The sequence below is a fragment of the Myotis daubentonii genome, chromosome 18, assembly GCF_963259705.1.
Source record: "Myotis daubentonii chromosome 18, mMyoDau2.1, whole genome shotgun sequence".
NCBI classification, from domain to species: domain Eukaryota; kingdom Metazoa; phylum Chordata; class Mammalia; order Chiroptera; family Vespertilionidae; genus Myotis; species Myotis daubentonii.
This window is the reverse complement of record NC_081857.1, coordinates 11,831,988-11,848,171: the sequence shown is the minus strand read 5'-3', so window position 1 is coordinate 11,848,171 and position 16,184 is coordinate 11,831,988. Positions and strand designations below refer to the sequence as shown.

Sequence of the window (16,184 nt, the reverse complement as noted above, 5' to 3'; positions counted from 1 at the left end):
GAGACCAATCCTTTTCTCAAACACCATAAACAAGTGCTCATCTAAATGGCAGTGGTCTCCGAAGGAAGCAACAAGCCCAGAGTCCCAGGAGAGCGGAGCTGTTGCTTGTTTCCGGTATTTGGCACAAGGCTTGCCACTGCAGCATACAATAATTCAATTTTTTAAAAAGCTACAGAAAAGTAACATAACCACAAGCGGCTCCTCTGCGAACGTGGGTGTGACTACCCCACTGCAGGTTTTCTTGGGCAAGTCGGGAATCGGGATGGGTAACTTTCTCAGTGTGATCTATGCTATGGTAATTCGTTCCCTTTCTGCTGGTATGTAAACGAGGGGGAAGGGAAAATGGTTTACTGACCCCAAACCCCAGTCTGGTACTTCCCCCATATTAAGCAATAAAGGACAGACTATAGACATTAAAAACTGTTAATTTCACAGAAGGAAACCAGAAAAGAGGTAGTTAATACTAGACCCAAAAGGAAATAATGAAGGGCTTCTGCTAATTAGTGACTCAAACATCTGAATAAAGAGTGTGCAGGGCACCCAGCTGGTGTGGCTCAGTGGTTGAGTGTGGACCCATTCACCAGGAGATCACGGTTCCATTCTTGGTCAGGGCACATGCCTGGGTTGCGGTTTGATTCCCAGTGGATATATGTATGTTCAGGAGGCAGCTTATCAATGTTTCTCCCTCTGAAATCAATAAAAACATTTTAAAAACAAAAGAATTTGAAGGGCTAAGGAAGAGATTGTCCAATACTCCAACTGTCCACATGGGGGCAGCAGTGCTACGATTTACAAAAATAGCGTGTGTGTGTGTGTGTGTGTGTGTGTGTGTAACTTTTCATGGACAAGACTGGAAATGAAAGTAATGTAGGTTGGGGGCGGGGAGGGGAAAGAGTACCCTCAATTTTGCATGATTTCAGGAAGTCACTAGGTTAAATCCTGTTCAAATACGCAAATTCTTAAAATATGTAAAAAAGTTCGTTCTGAGTTACCATATTAGCTGTCAGGCATTGGGCATTACTAAATTTTAGAATACCAGTTCCTTAAACCTAACATCTCCTTTAACAAAATTCAAATTCCTCCTCTCCCACTTTTTAGCATTTTCATAGAAGACTTTTATTGTTAGTCACCTTGAATGTTCTCCTGTATATTTTATACCAATATACAAGTATAAAAAATTACCTCAAGATAAAGCCAAATAAAATTTAAGCCCTAGCCGGTTTGGCTTAGTGAGTAGAGCGTCCGACTGAAGGGTCCCAGGTTCGATTCTGGCCAAGGGCACATGCCTGGGTTGCAGTCTTGATCCCCAGTGCAGGGCATGCAGGAGGCAGCCAATCAATGATTCTCTCATCACTGATGTTTCTATCTCTCTCTCCCTCTCCCTTCCTCTCTGAAATCAATAAAAATACATATTTAAAAATATTTTTTGCTAGGGGACTGTCTAGGGCGGGGGGATAAAATGGACACATATGTAATACCCTTTGTAATACTTTAAGCAATAAAAAAAAATATTTTTTAACAAAATGCTTTGTTTATAATCAAGTTAATTTTCCTCCAGTGTTGGTATTAGAAAGATTGCTTCTTGTATTTTTTTTAAAATATATTTTATTGATTTTTTACAGAGAAAAAGGGAAAAGGATAGAGTGTTAGTAACATCGATGAGAGAGAAACTGATCAGCTGCCTCCTGCACACCTCCTATTGGGGATGTGCCCGCAACCAAGGTACATGCCCTTGACCGGAATCGAACCTGGGACCTTTCAGTCCACAGGCTGACGCTCTAGCTACTGAACCAAACCAGCTAGGGCACTTCTTGTATTTTGAAACCACAGATAACCTTGTTTGGTTAGCCAGGCAACAAGACCTTGATTCAAGTCTAAGGCATTTCTGATTTCTTTCAGAGGTTGATTTAATAAAACTCAAATTTCTCAAATATAAGCCTTTCCCTCCTGTGTTTATAAGTTTCCATGTAGAAACGGACTGTGGATGAGAGTCACTAATGCAGAGGTTTCAACCTTAGCTGCATATTAGAAGCACGTGGGGAGCTTTAAAAACATCCCTCTGCCCAAGGCCCAGAGCAGACCCATTATGTTGGGAAATGCTGAGTGGAAGCTCTGCCAGTGATTGCAGCCATGGCTGAGTCCCCCAGAGTCTGATCTCAGAGGTTCAGCAACCTGATTTAATGTCAAGAGTAAGGGTTTTTTGTTTTTACCCAAGTTAAAAAAAAAAAATCCTTTTACACAAATAAAATCTTATAATTTCACTAAAGGCCCATTGCACAAAACTCATGCACTGGGGATGGGGGGGTTCCTCAGCACGATCTGCACCCTCTCCAATCTGGGAGCCCTCAGGGGATGTCCTACTGACAGCCTACTCAGAGCAGACACCAGGGCCCACGCCCTCTGGTTCTCTGCGGGCCTGCCTGCCTGTCTGCTCTCTGGCTCATAGCCGCGGCCAGGGGCAAGCAGGGCCCTGTTGCCTGCTCTCTTCGGGGGCCTGCTTGCCCCTCACTGCGGCGAGGGCTAAAAGGACTACTCCGGCGGGGCTGAGGGGACTGGGTGCCACCATCTTGTGGCTATGGGTGCCGCCTACTTTGTGATGGAGGGATGGTCAATTTGCATATTCCATCTTTATTAGCTAGGATTGTTGCACTTGGGATTGTAAGTACTTAGCCGTACCAATGCATTAAACTGCTGTGGAAGGATGTCTCCTAGCAGACAGTGTCTACAGATACTCAGATGTGGTTGCCTCAAGCTGGTGATAGGACACCTGGGCAGAAATCGGGAAAAGCTTCACCCAATGGGCATGAGGCGCTGGCCCTGGAAGGTGCCCAGGATCTGACAGGACCACAGGCCTCTCAGGCACCGGGGAAGCAGGAAGGCAGTACAGGGCAGATGGTACAGCTTGACTAACAGTGTGTTACTTAGAGAAATGCAGCAGAAAGTGGAGCCTTGGGGAGAAAATTTGGGGTTTAATTGTAGAACGTCTTCAAGCATCATGCTGAGGAACTTGGACTTCTGCTGTAGGTGTCACTGAACACCTGTGAGCAGGAGAGGCAGGTGATGGGCTGGGAGTAGAGAAGCATGGTTGTTTGTCAGGCTCTGAGATGTGAGGAGCAGGAGTCATGACTGTGAGAGTGGAAAGGTTAGAGAGGGTGGGACCCCATTAGAAACATACTCTGATTTGAAATCAAGCACACTGGAAATGAGCACATTGACAGAAAGCAAATTTAACCCACCCTACATTTTATTTTATCAGATTTTAAGAACACATTTTTCAAAAAGCAATAAAGACCTCCATTCGTGGGGCTTCCCACTTCAATGCAAATACATTCTTCTCGTTTTAAGAAACACTTAATTCAAATATACTTCCTCCTCTGTCATTTAAACAAATTTTTCTACATAAAAGTGGTTTCCCCACATAGTTCAGTAACAGAATTTCACAACGTAATAGTTATATGCATATATCTCATATAAAATTAAAAAAGAGTAAACTTGAAGCACTATTATAAAAGTTAATTTTGGGACGCATAACAATCTTTGGTTGAAAAAATGCCCCTCCCCAGAGATTACAAAGGGAAGGGACACTTTATAGAGTAAAATAGTATTTACTCTGGGCCACTCAGATTTTCCAAACATGTCCCTCTCAGGGCAACATTTCTTCAGACCAATTTGAGTCACTAAAAATAAAAATATAATTAAAAACAACCCCTTCAAGAATAAATGAGAGTGGCAGTTCCTCCCCTTTGCCCATGGCTCATCTGAAAGAGACCCTGCTAGGTGTGAGGACTCAGAGAGGGAGGGATCTGGTCCACCTGAGCATAAAGTGATACCTGAGCTACGTGATTTTTCTCCTCTGCATAGGACCAACCACCAACACACAAAGTTTAGGTTTTTGTTTTTCTGAAATATGTGGCTTAATGTTTACTCTGCCTTTTAGCAGGTGAGGTGAGACCCACACAAAGACTAATTCTGATGCAACTTGGGACATCTGTTGAATTTACTCCCTACAAACTACTGTCAGGTTTCTTACTGAAGTGAGAGAGCTTTTTATTCAAGTTGGGAGAGAAAACCCCCTAGGCCAGAATTCAGAGCGCATTCTATGTTCTCTCTTAAAGAGGGGAATTCTCCCCCAAAAAACAACAAGGCCACAGTGTTCACTTTGTGCCAAGCGGGCATTCGTGTTAGGAATGTTAGCGCCCTCTAACTTTTCACAGAAGCAAGCAACTGAGCCTAAATTGTTATTCTCAGGCTGGTTTGTTGATGTTAGAAAAGGTGAACAACAAATGCCACACATTAACTTCATGGCTTCTCTAAATCACCAAGAAGTTAAAATATATTTTGCAAAATAGAAACTTATCCCATCCCCTGTAAAATTACTTTCCCATAATATTCTTAGTTAAGGAGGTCACACTTACTCAAATTCCCAGTTTTCAGTGACAATTGTTTTTAATTTTTAAGGGCTGAAGCAATATACACATATTTGTACAGACTTTTTACAATAAACTATCTACAATACACATAATAGAGTTGTTCAAAGTCTTGAAAGTTGGTATTAACTTTGGAAATGAACATTGCAAAATCACGTTCTTTATAGATGAAATGTCTCATTTTAAACTATACTTTACTTCTCTAAATATTCAGAGTTTATAAAAAAACATCATTTCCCTACCATAATCCAAGGGCACTGTGTTGAATTGCTCTATAAATGCCAATGTTTTTTTAAGGGATACCAGGCTAGATGTTCATTCCCAAGTTCACACCCATTTCAGAGGGGTCAAAGGATAGTGACTACATCCAAGCGGCGTTGAGAGGTTAGCATTATGCCTTCACAGTGAAATAAACCAGAGAACGCCTCTGTAGATCTTTTCCCCCTTCTAGTTCATTGAGATGTAATTGATATGTAACATTATCTAAGTTTAAGGTGTACAGCGTAAGGATTTGATAAGTTTATTATGAAATGATGAGCAAATTTTAGTTACCATCTATCAACTCACATAATTACAAAAAAAAAAAATCTTTTTCCTTGTGACCAGAATTTTTAAGATCTATTCTTTAAGGAACTTGCCAATATGCAATAAAGTATTACTAGTTATAGTCACCATGCTGTACGTTACATTCCAATACGTGCTTATAACTAAATTTGAATCTTTTGACCACTACCTTCATCCAATTCTCTCACCCCACCACCCACAAATCTGATTTCTTCTTTGATGAGTTTAAAATAGACTCTACATATAAAGATCATACAGTAGTTATCTCTTTATATATATGACTTATTTCACTTAGCAAAATGTCCTGAGGGCCAATGCACGTTTTCCTTTTTAATGACTGAATAGTATTTCACTGTATGTGCATACATCTCCCTTATCCACTGATTGGTTGACGGACACTTCAGACTGCTTCCATGTCTTTGTTATTGTAAATAGTGCTGCAACAAACAGGGAGGGGCAGAAGATTCTCTCTTCCACAGGGATTTCCCTTCACTCAGGTATATTCCCGTAAGATCACAGGGTGGCTCCGGTTTTAATTTTGAGGGCCCTCCATGCTGTTTTGCATAGTAGCCATCGAATTTAATGTGGGTCTTTCTTGACATTTTAAAAAAGATGAAGTGGTAGAGTGTTCTGGAAAGTCCGTCAGAGAGTCTACTGTGCTGGAGTGCTTGATTTATTCTGGTATGTGCTGTAGGCAGCAGTGCCTTCTGTTTTCCTAAAGGCAAGATAAAGAGGTAGCATCAGAGACAAACACAACTTAAGTACAGAAGTTACATTCAGAAGCCTACTTAGAAAATGGACAATTCAACTGTAGAACCCCTTCTTCTATCCCTATACTGTATTACTTACTCCATGCAAACAAGAATTTTTAGAGCAGTTGTATATAAAGTACTTGGTAAATATCTCATAAATTATATTTAGGGCCAATGGGAAAGACTGGGGAGAAACGTGTTCTCCTAATATAGCAGTTTTAGATCTACCTCTGAGATGAAACTTTTAAAAAGGTGATGATTCCAACAGCGTTCCTGTTCAATGATGCCTTTCTCCCATACTGTCAAGGAAACCACAGGTTCCCGTAAGGGATGCTCCTACCTAACTGACGTGGCCATCACACTATTATTGTAGCAACAGACATCTGCCTAAAACCTGCTATTCTAGCCCAGTGCTGTCCAAAAAAATGTGAGTCATAGGGGTAATTTTAAATTTTCTAGAAGCCACATTAAAAAAGTAAAACTGGAAAATTAATTTTAATATATATTTACTTGACCCAATTCAGTGAAAATATTAACATTTGCTACGATTTTACATTTTGTGTGCTAACGCTATTTCACACTTCCATCACATCTTGCATTGGACTAGCTACTTTTGAAGTCCTCAATGGGATTATTAACTACTAAATTGGAATATTAACAATCACTAAGTATTAAATTGGAAAATGCAGCCGTAGTCCCTGCCTCAGTGAATGCACCATCGCAGACAGACTAAAGCTAAAATAGCCCAGCCAGTGATTCACAGTTTGCTCCTCACAGCAGGCACTTCAGGGACGCCTCCCAGTGCAAGGGCTCCAGGTTGGTTTGCATATTAGAATATTTCTCTTGGTGGGAGGCCAGCTCTGTGAACCACCACTGTCACAGGACTGCCCTTGGGACAGAGCCAGGTCCCGAGGACTGCGGTGGGGAGGGAGGCAAAGGGTAGGCCTGTCACTGAGTTCTCCAACACCACTTCCTTTTTCTGTGTTTCACAGTCGATTCATTTTATTTTCTGAAACTTCTTTAAAAAGAATTTGAAATATAATAGCAATATGTGATAAAGATAAAAAGAATTCACAAATGTCTAAAAACACTTGATAAAGTAACAGCGAAGCTACTTGATGATAAAAATCTAGTTATTTTGTATTAACCTTGCCTTTCATTCAATTAATTTCAACTGTTTACAGACACCGTGAAGCTCACGGCAGTCTGAAAACGACAGTCCTGGTTGGCTTTAGCCTCGAGAGAACCCTGAGAGACCAGGAAGACAGGGGGGCTGGGAGGCCCAGCTGCCCGTCTAACTGGGATGTCACTAGCCTTTGCCCGGGGATCAGACACCACTTTGCTTTTACTAAGTTGCCCTCCCCAGTGGGCTTTGTACAATCGGCCCTAAGCTTCTGATTGTGACCTAGGTAGGGCCTCACATTACAGCTGCTGGATACAGATCTCCCCCTCTCCCTGCTATGTAGACACAGTCCGCCACAAACAGGGGGGCACTTGCAGCTCCTGTCATTCAGACAGAAGGTGGAGGGGGTCATAGGGCTTAAGACAGTGCAATTCAAAATGTTTCAAAATCTGGTTTTTTAAATTGCCTTCTCTTTCATATACTAAAACTATTCTGGTCAAGGGACAGACAAATGCCTTCAGGGAGTCAATATTTGTAAGTTAAAATTGAACACATTCGCAAAATTAAGTAAAGCGTCTTCTGATTTCTGTAAAAGGAAACTTTCCCTCCCTGTACTTATGATTATTTCCCATTGGGCTAAAAAAGTCCTCATTTATGGATGTACAGCTGCTATATAAAAAGACAAGGGAACGTCACTCTAATGAGCCCACCTCAAACCGAACCCTGCCAGTCCACACTACTTTCCATTAAAACTGGAATGGTATTAAGTCGGTAATTTAGCAACGGAGACTGGAGTCTAAGTGTCCTTGTTAATGTTTACTGTCATCATATCTTAGCTGAGGTGACTGACATCTACATATTCACTCAACATTTTTCAAAAGAAAGGACATCTGAAAAGAAACACACAGGAAGCAGATACCTTATGATGATAAAAGCAAACCTTTCTCTCATCTCTTCTTCTCATAGAGAAATAAATTTTACTTCTTTGTGGCTCTCACCAGTTAGGTAGGTGCTGAACAGAGGAAGGGAAAAGGGCTGAATAAAATAGCGGTAACAAATCATAAGGAAGAGTGGCATAACAACAGGGATAAAATCAATGACAGGGCCGGACAGAAGGAAAGCTGACAATTAGCTCCAGACATCATGACGTTTCTGACTCTTAGGAACTGGCACGAGGAGCGTGGTGCCAGTAGCTACTTTAAGTCAGAATCTTATAGATCCTGAAGTGAACAAACTCTTTCACAGGATAGCACGGTGGGGAGGAGAAACAGCCTGGGCTCTAGCACCTGGGCTCCGAGGGAGCACACGGCATAATATTAAATGCACGTAGTACTGTCTTAGAAATCTGCTTTGTGACAAGCTGCACATCTGCAGATGCATCCTGACTTCTGCACTGAGGGAAGATCTCTGTAAACTCGCTATCAGACCTCTCCCATTTTCCTGGGATGGGTCTAAATCTCATAAATGTGCTCTCTCCACTAACTACAAAATCTTTGTTTCTTCTTAGCCTTCTGTTTAAAATATTTGAAGAGTTTGTTGAATGCTCCAGAATTTGAGACCCAACTAGAAAAATGTGCACGTTCATTTGATCCTTCTGTTGTTGTGTCCCAGGTCACTATTCTGCCAGCCACCTGCCCTGGCCACTATATACAGTTAATCCCCCAAACCTGGTGACATTCATTTAAGCAGGCGGCTTAAAAATCACAGTTACTGCATCAGGCATGATTAACCTAATATTAAAAACAGGTTTATGCTATAACAAGTCATTAAATATCTTTAATGTAAGAAAGCAAAACGATTTAGTCACATTATTAAAATACATAAATTATGCAGAGAATTCTAATGAACATGGCAAACTCATACTTATCCTGGAATGATATAACTAGAATAAAGAAAACCATGCATCAGTGAGGAAAGTATTCACTACAAATGAGGGAAAATATTAATGTAAACAAAAGGCAGCTGGCAGCGCACAGTCAAGACACGCAAAACGTGACGGCAGTGGTAGTGAAGGACAGGTCAAGGGCTGTGCACACCCAGACTGGAAAGTGCGGGGCAGCAGCTCGGAACGGAAACCGGACGGACGAGGAAGGAACGTGTAGATGGGGCCCATTTCTGACCAATCTGGGACCCTATTGTTAGTATTCTTAGCTGAGAGCTACGAAATAGAAAAACGTACCAGAGTACTTAAATTTTGTGGCCATTTTCATCACGATAAAAAAAAAACACATTTAAAAAAATATATTTTTATTGGTTTCACAGAGAGGAAGGGAGAGGGAAAGAAACATCAATGATGAGAGAGAATCATTGATTGCTTGTCTCCTGCATGTCCCCTAGTGGGTACTGAGCCGGCAACTGGGGCACATGCCCTGACTGGGCATGCAACCATGACCTCCTGATTCATAGGTTGACACTCAACTACTGAGCCACACTGGCTGGGCTTCACTATAATTTAAATGATACTTAATAATCTTAAAAGGACTACTTACTCTATTCTGTACTTTGGTTTTTGTTTTGTTTGTCCTCTTTCTTTAGCCAATGGATGAGGGACAGTTTCCTTTTGATAGCAGTTTCCTCGTATGTAATCATTTTTGGTGACATTATCCCATACAGACTCCCAATCATGTGCTTTTTAGAAAATGATACAAGGGCCTCTAATCATTAGAGTCTAATGTATTCTCCTGCCCTCACAGACCCTCTACCAAATGTTGCCTTGTACATTCTGGCAGTAACGTCTCCAAAGAAGTCTAAGGTATAATCAAGTCTTACATGTATATGGATATTTTGTTTGTTTTGCTATACTATGTCTCATTCTTTACAATTTCGTGTTTCATTTCATTTCTTCATTTCAATGCACGGATCATCCCAAATCCCTCTCCTTTTGGCAACCCTCAGCTTATTCCCTGTATCTACGGGTTTGTGTCTGTTTTGTTTTCTTTATTCATTTGTTTTGTATTTTTCAGATTCCACATATAAATGAAATCACATGGTATTTTGACTTTGACATATTTCACTTAGCATAATACCCTGTAGACTCACACACATTGTTGCAAATGACAAAATCGTTCTGTTTTTCGTTATTGCCAAGTAACATTCCATTGTATATATTAACCATATCTTCTTTACACATCTACCTATCAATGGACACCTAGGTTGCTTCCATATCTTGGCCACTATAAATAATACTGCAATGAACGTAAGGCTGTATATATCTTTAAAAATTAGTAATTTTGTTTTCTCTGGACAAACATCCAGAAGTGGAATTGCTGGGTCATATAGTAAGTCTATTTCGAATTTTTTGAGGAATGTCCATACTGTTTTCCATAGTGGTTGTGCCAGTCTACAATTCCACCAACACTGCCAGCATCCACATCCTTGTCAGCACGGACTTGATAGCCACTGTAACAGGTGTGAGGTGGTATCTCATTGTGATTCTAACCTGCATTTCCCGGATGACTAGTGATGTTGAGCATCTTTTCATATGCCTGTTGGCCATCGGTATGTTCTCCTTGGAGAAATGTCTGCTCAAGTCCCCTGCTCATTTTTAAATTGGGTTGTTTGGATGTTAAGTTGTATGAGTTCCCTATGTATTTGGATATTAACCTCTTATTGAATATTGGAAAATATTTTCTCCCATTCAATAGGCTGGCTATTTTCTTGACGATTTCCTTACTCTGCAAAAACTTTTTACTTAAATGTAGTCCCATTTGTTTATTTTTGCTATTGTTTCCCTTTCCTGAGACATATCAAACAGATATTTGCTAAGGCTGATGTCAAAGAGTTGACTACTTATGTTTCCTTCTAGGAATTTCAGGGAATCAGATCTTATATTTAAGTCTTTAATCCATTTTGAGCTTATTTTTGTATCTGGTATAAGAAATTGGTCCAATTTTACTTTTTTTTGCAAGCAACTCTCAATTTTTCCAACACCTCCTTTTTAAAAAAAAAAAAAAATGTGATTTTTTACAGAGAGGAAGGGAGAGGGATAGAGAGTTAGAAACATCAATGAGAGAGAAACGTCGATCAGCCGCCTCCTGCACACCCCCAAATGAGGATGTGCCTGCAACCAAGGTACGTGCCCTTGACCGGAATCGAACCCGGGACCCTTTAGTCCGATGCTCTATCCACTGAGCCAAACCGGTCAGGGCCCAACACCTCCTTTTAAAGAGACCTGTCTTTACACCCATTGTATTGGCTCCTTTATCATAAATTAACTGACCATTTAAGTGAGAATTTCTGGGCTATTTTATTCTATTGTTTAGGTGTATTTATTCCAGTACCATATTGTTTTATTATTATTGCTTTGTAGTCTAGTTTGAAATAAGGAAGTTTGATACCACCCACTTAATTCTTAAAGTTTCATTTGCTTTCAAGGTCTTTTTTTTTTTTTTTTTTTACAATTACTAAGCATATATCTATCTATTTATTTGTATCCTCTTTAGTTTCTTTCAGGATACAGGTTTTTGACCTCTTTGATTCAACTTACTCCAAGGTATTTTATGCTGTTTGATCTTTCTGATAGTTCATTACTGGTGTGTAGGAATGCCATGAATCTCTGTATATTTGGTATCCTGCTACTTTACTCAATTCTTTTCTATTTATTTTTGGTGGATGACAGAATCATTGATCAGCTGTCTCTTGCATACCCCCTACTAAGGATCAAGCCCACAACCCAGGCATGTGCCATTAGCTGGAATCGAACCCAGAACTCTTCAGTCCACAAGCCGATGCTCTATCCACTGAGCAAAACTGGCTAGGGCGCAGGTATTACGTCTTTAAAAATTTAGAATCCACCTGTAAGCCCTCTGATCCTGCAGTTTTATTTTACCCCCCAACCCATTTCAATTTCATTGCTAGTAACTTATCTGTTTAGACTTTCTATATCTTCCTGGTTTTGTCTTGGAAGATTGTATGTGTGCTTTTAGAAATGCATCCATTTCTTCCAGACTGTGGCATTTTTTTGGCATACTTTCATGATATTCCTTAATTATTCTGTGTATTTCTTTGGTGTCATTTGTAACTTCTTTTTCGTTTATGCATTTCATTGGGTTCTCTTTTTTGCTTGATGAATTTAGCTAAAGGTTCGTCGATTTTGTTTCGTTTTCAAAGAACCAGCTCTTACATTCTTTTCTTTTTTCCTATTTTGTTTATTTCTGCTCTGATTTTAATGATTTCTTTCCTTTGCTTACTTTAGGTTTTGTTTGTTCTTTCTAGTTCCCACAGGTGTAAAGTTAGATTATTTGGGATTTTTCTTGTTTCATGATGTAGGCCTGTATAGCCATGAACTTCCCACCCAGAACTGCTTTGCTGCATTCCATAAATTTTAGTTGTGTCTTCAATTTCATTTGACTCAAGACAGCTTTTCATTTCCTGTTTATTTTTCTCTTTAATCCATTGATTGTATAGAAGCTAGTATTTAGTCTCCACATATTTGTATTTTTCCAGTTTTCTTCCTGTGGGTGATTTCTAGTTTTATGCCACTGTGTTTCAAAATTTTGCTTGACATGATTTCAATCTTTTTGAATTTGGGGGGCATACAATATGAACTATCTTGGAGAGTAGTATTCTATCTGCACTTGAAAAAATGTGTACTTTGCAGTTTCGGATGAAATGTTCTATTAACTCGATTGGGTTGATGTGAGACTTAAGGGCATTATTTTCTTATTAATTTTCTGTCTGGATGGTCTGTTCATTGATGTGAATGCGGGTGTTAAAATCCCTTACTATTATTGTATTGCTGTGAATTTCTCCCTCTCAAGACAGCATTTGCTTTATATGTTTAGGCGCTCCTAGATCGGGGCTCTCTGTGCATCCTAGACCTGGATGTCCGTTTCCTTTCCCATGTTAGGAAAGTTTTCAGCTATTTATTACTTGTTCAAATAGTTTCTGTACCATTCCCTTTTTTTCCTTCTGAGATTCTTACAATGCAAATCTTAGTGCACTTGATGTTGTCCTAGAGATCCCTTAAGCTAGCCTCATTTTTAAAAATCCTTTTCTTTTTGCTGTTCTTATTGGTTCATGTCCACTAGCCTGTCTTACAGGTCACTGATTCTTCTGTTTCAGCTAAACTGCTGTTGATCCCTGTGTTTATTGTTCGTCTCAGTGGTTGCATTCTTCAGCATACTTACTCTTTGCTGAAGTTCTCCCTAAGTTCCTCTACTCCACTCTCAAGTTGGATAAGCATCCTTATGACTGTCTCTTTAAATTTTTTATCAGGCAGAATACTTCTCTCCATTCATTAGGATTTTTTCTGAGACTTTTTGTCTCTTCATTTGAGAGATATTCTTTTATGTTTTCATTGTGTCATTTTCTATGTTCGTTAATATCAATTAGACCAAATAGCTCTCTCTCCGTCTTCACAAAGTGGCCTCTGTGTAGGATGTGTCAGGTGGTGGTTGGTGGGGTACTTGGACCCATGCAGGTGCCTATAGTGCCTGAGGCATGGGGCTACGGAGATGGAGAGGCTCCAGGTGGGGAGGTCAGGTGTGTGCCCTAGTGATCCTGTTTCCCCGCTTTGGTTCAGATAATTCTGAAAATGAGATGCAGCAAACTTGCAGGTAGGCCCGAGCACCTAGTTAGAGCTCCGCCCACTCTTTCAAGGTGTAGAGGATATACAATGGTGCTCACTGGCAACTCCAACCTCAGAGATTTCCATACTGCTCTTGCAGCTCATCTTCTCTACCAGGTCTCTCTCCCTTTTGTTGTGTAAAAAGTGAGTAGTTGTGAGTACTGGGTGGTGTTGGCAGGCCAGTTGGAGCCAGGCAGGCGCATAGCACTCTAGACTGTCAGGATGGAAGAGCTCCGGTCAGGGACACCTTGTTTATACTGCTTACTCCTTTTATTCAGACCCAAAATGGGCTACAGGGAGTGTGGTTGAGAACATACTGCAGCCATCTTGCAGGTGGACCAAAGCACCCAGAGAGAGCTCCCATTCACCTTATCCAGGTGGAGGGCGATGTATACAATGGAGTTTACCTGCACCTCCTCTCACAGATTTCCTGCAGGTTCGGGAGAGCCGCTGTGGTTTCCCATTTCTCTGTTTGGTCTCCTCCTCTTGTTTGTTCTTCAGAAGCTATTCAATGAGCCCTCAGTTGCCTATCAGGAGTTACTGCTCTCTATATAGGTGCAAATTTTGATGTGCTCGTGGGAAGAGGGGAGTTCAGTGTTCACCTATGCCATGACATCCTGTACCCCCCCTCACTATTTTGTACTTTGGCATGAAGTCCATAGAAGGGCTATTGTGTTCCCAAATCATCATAAATACAAGTTTACATCAAATCCAATTTGTGCCTAGTTTAAACAGCAATTTGGAATTATCTGTGCCTGGTGTCCTGCTTCCAGAGTTACCCCTACAAGTGGGGAAGAAACTGCATGCATCTTATAGTTCTGAAAAGGAGTTTCTAAGGCAACCACAACCAGTTTGCAGGAAGGGAGGAACACAGACTATGAACACTAAACAGTGCAAAGAATATAAATATTTAGTTTTTAAAAAAGCAAGGTAAAACTTAGTTTTATCCCAAACACTCTTAAGGAGTCTTTAAAAAATCTATCTTAAGCAAGAGAAAAAATTTGCCTATAAACTTCATTGTATTTCCTCAAATTGAAAGTATACTGGCACATCACTAATAGTCTTCACCCTGGTTACTCGAACTGTAGTCCAGGCCCAGCACCATCACCACGTAGGGCTCATCAGAAATGGAATCTCAGATCAGTTATGGTACTGAACACTGAATCCGGGGCTACAGTGCTCAGATACTTCTTCAGCTTTAAAATAACCTTTAGTTGATAGCTAGAGTGTGTGATTCAAACGTGTTTAAGAATCTTTATGATGCAGTGACGTTTTAAACAAAGAAGGAAAGTGAGGGATACAATGCTATATTACTTTGCTTTCTTTAGAAATTATTTCTACATGAACCTTTTGGAATTGTAAAAGTACTTCCTACTCAGGCTGATGTGTATGGATAATTTAAAAAATACTACTAAGAGGGAAATAGCATGTGTTCTACAAATATAAGATTAAAGACTCAAATGAAGGCACTGCGAGTACTTAAACCCAGTAACATAATGAAGTTTGAGCTCTTTATGAGTGTAGAACATACTTTTATTACATAGTCTAAACACAATGATTAATATAAGAAAAAATATATCATAAAATCATGAATACCAAGATTCTTAAAATTATTGGTTTGAACATCATTCTGTACACCAAAAAATTGTGGGTTCGATTCCCGGTTAGGGCACATACGAGAGGCAAATGATAGGGATGTTTCTCTCTAAAAATCAATAAACATACCCTCAGGTGAGGATTAAAAAAAAGTATTGGTTTGATTTCAAAGCTATTTCCAAAATAATTGGGAAGAATGAATAATTAAAAATCAAATTTCAAAGTACCTAATCTTGTCTGTGCTCCAGGATTTATTCTCTTTCATTAAATTATAAATTATTTCATTTGAAATTAAGATTAATGTTTACAAACCCTGTGACCTTAGGATTTATACATTATTATTTTCTAAGTTTCCCATCTTTTTTCATTTTTTATAAATAAAAAGACAAAGTTAATGAGGTGCCTTATAAATCTTACCCCTCTCAGCAAGTTTAACCCCCATCAGTTTTTCTGCAACCTAGTAAATTAAGAGAACATAAGAGGGAAATCAAATAGTGTTGCTTTTAATTCCCAAGTTTAACTAGTATAAATAATAACTCTAAATGAAAAAAAAATTTGATGACATCTACATAGCTTCTTACAACTACTTAATAAAAACAAATGGAACGTTCTCATAAAAAAGTTCCAGTGAATATACCTGTCAAAATTTCCACAGTGAACAATTTTAAATTTAATTCTGGCCACCAGCCTAATTTGGAATGTAGGGTTTACCTACAGTAGGGAAGGTCCCATCATGGTCCATGATTTGTTGCAGAACTGAAACCCCAAATCACACAGAAATTTTTCTTACAGACATATAGCTGAAGCAACTCTACACAGATTTCTCTTGTTACAATGATAGTATAATTCACTATAAATATTTTTAGTAAAGAAATGCAATTCTGAATGCACAGTCATGTAGGCACATTGAAAAAAAAGCATGCAATACAGAGTGTAAACACAAGCTGCACAAAAGTACGTCAAGAGGGAGAGGCACCAATATGTTCAAGAAACGTGCTGTACGTTACCCTTTCCTCCTCTTCTTACAGTACACCAATAAGGCGATGAGTCCCAAGACACCACCTACTATAAACCAGAAAACAAATGAAATGTAACTGAAAACTAATCACCAAGATTCAAAACCTAGCAGAAGAAATTTATGTTCAGTGGGCAGA

At 39.7% G+C, this 16,184-nt stretch overlaps 1 protein-coding gene across 15 annotated transcripts in view; it reads right to left on the bottom strand.

Moving 5' to 3' along the window:
- The window catches only part of CD46 (CD46 molecule), a 145,659-nt gene that overhangs the window by 86,943 nt on the left and 42,532 nt on the right, over window positions 1-16,184 (bottom strand). For 8 of the 15 annotated variants that reach the window (XM_059675392.1, XM_059675394.1, XM_059675393.1 and 5 more), the window contains one exon: window positions 3,227-5,706. The exons of 1 other annotated variant lie outside the window; for it this stretch is intronic. In XM_059675392.1, the coding sequence (XP_059531375.1) occupies window positions 5,414-5,706 (293 nt within the window). In that variant the 3' untranslated portion in view covers window positions 3,227-5,413. Of the gene's footprint in view, window positions 1-3,226; window positions 5,707-15,447; window positions 15,488-16,037; window positions 16,096-16,184 lie in introns of those variants that run through there. 6 more of the 15 variants (XM_059675403.1, XM_059675402.1, XM_059675405.1 and 3 more) reach the window with 3 other exon arrangements.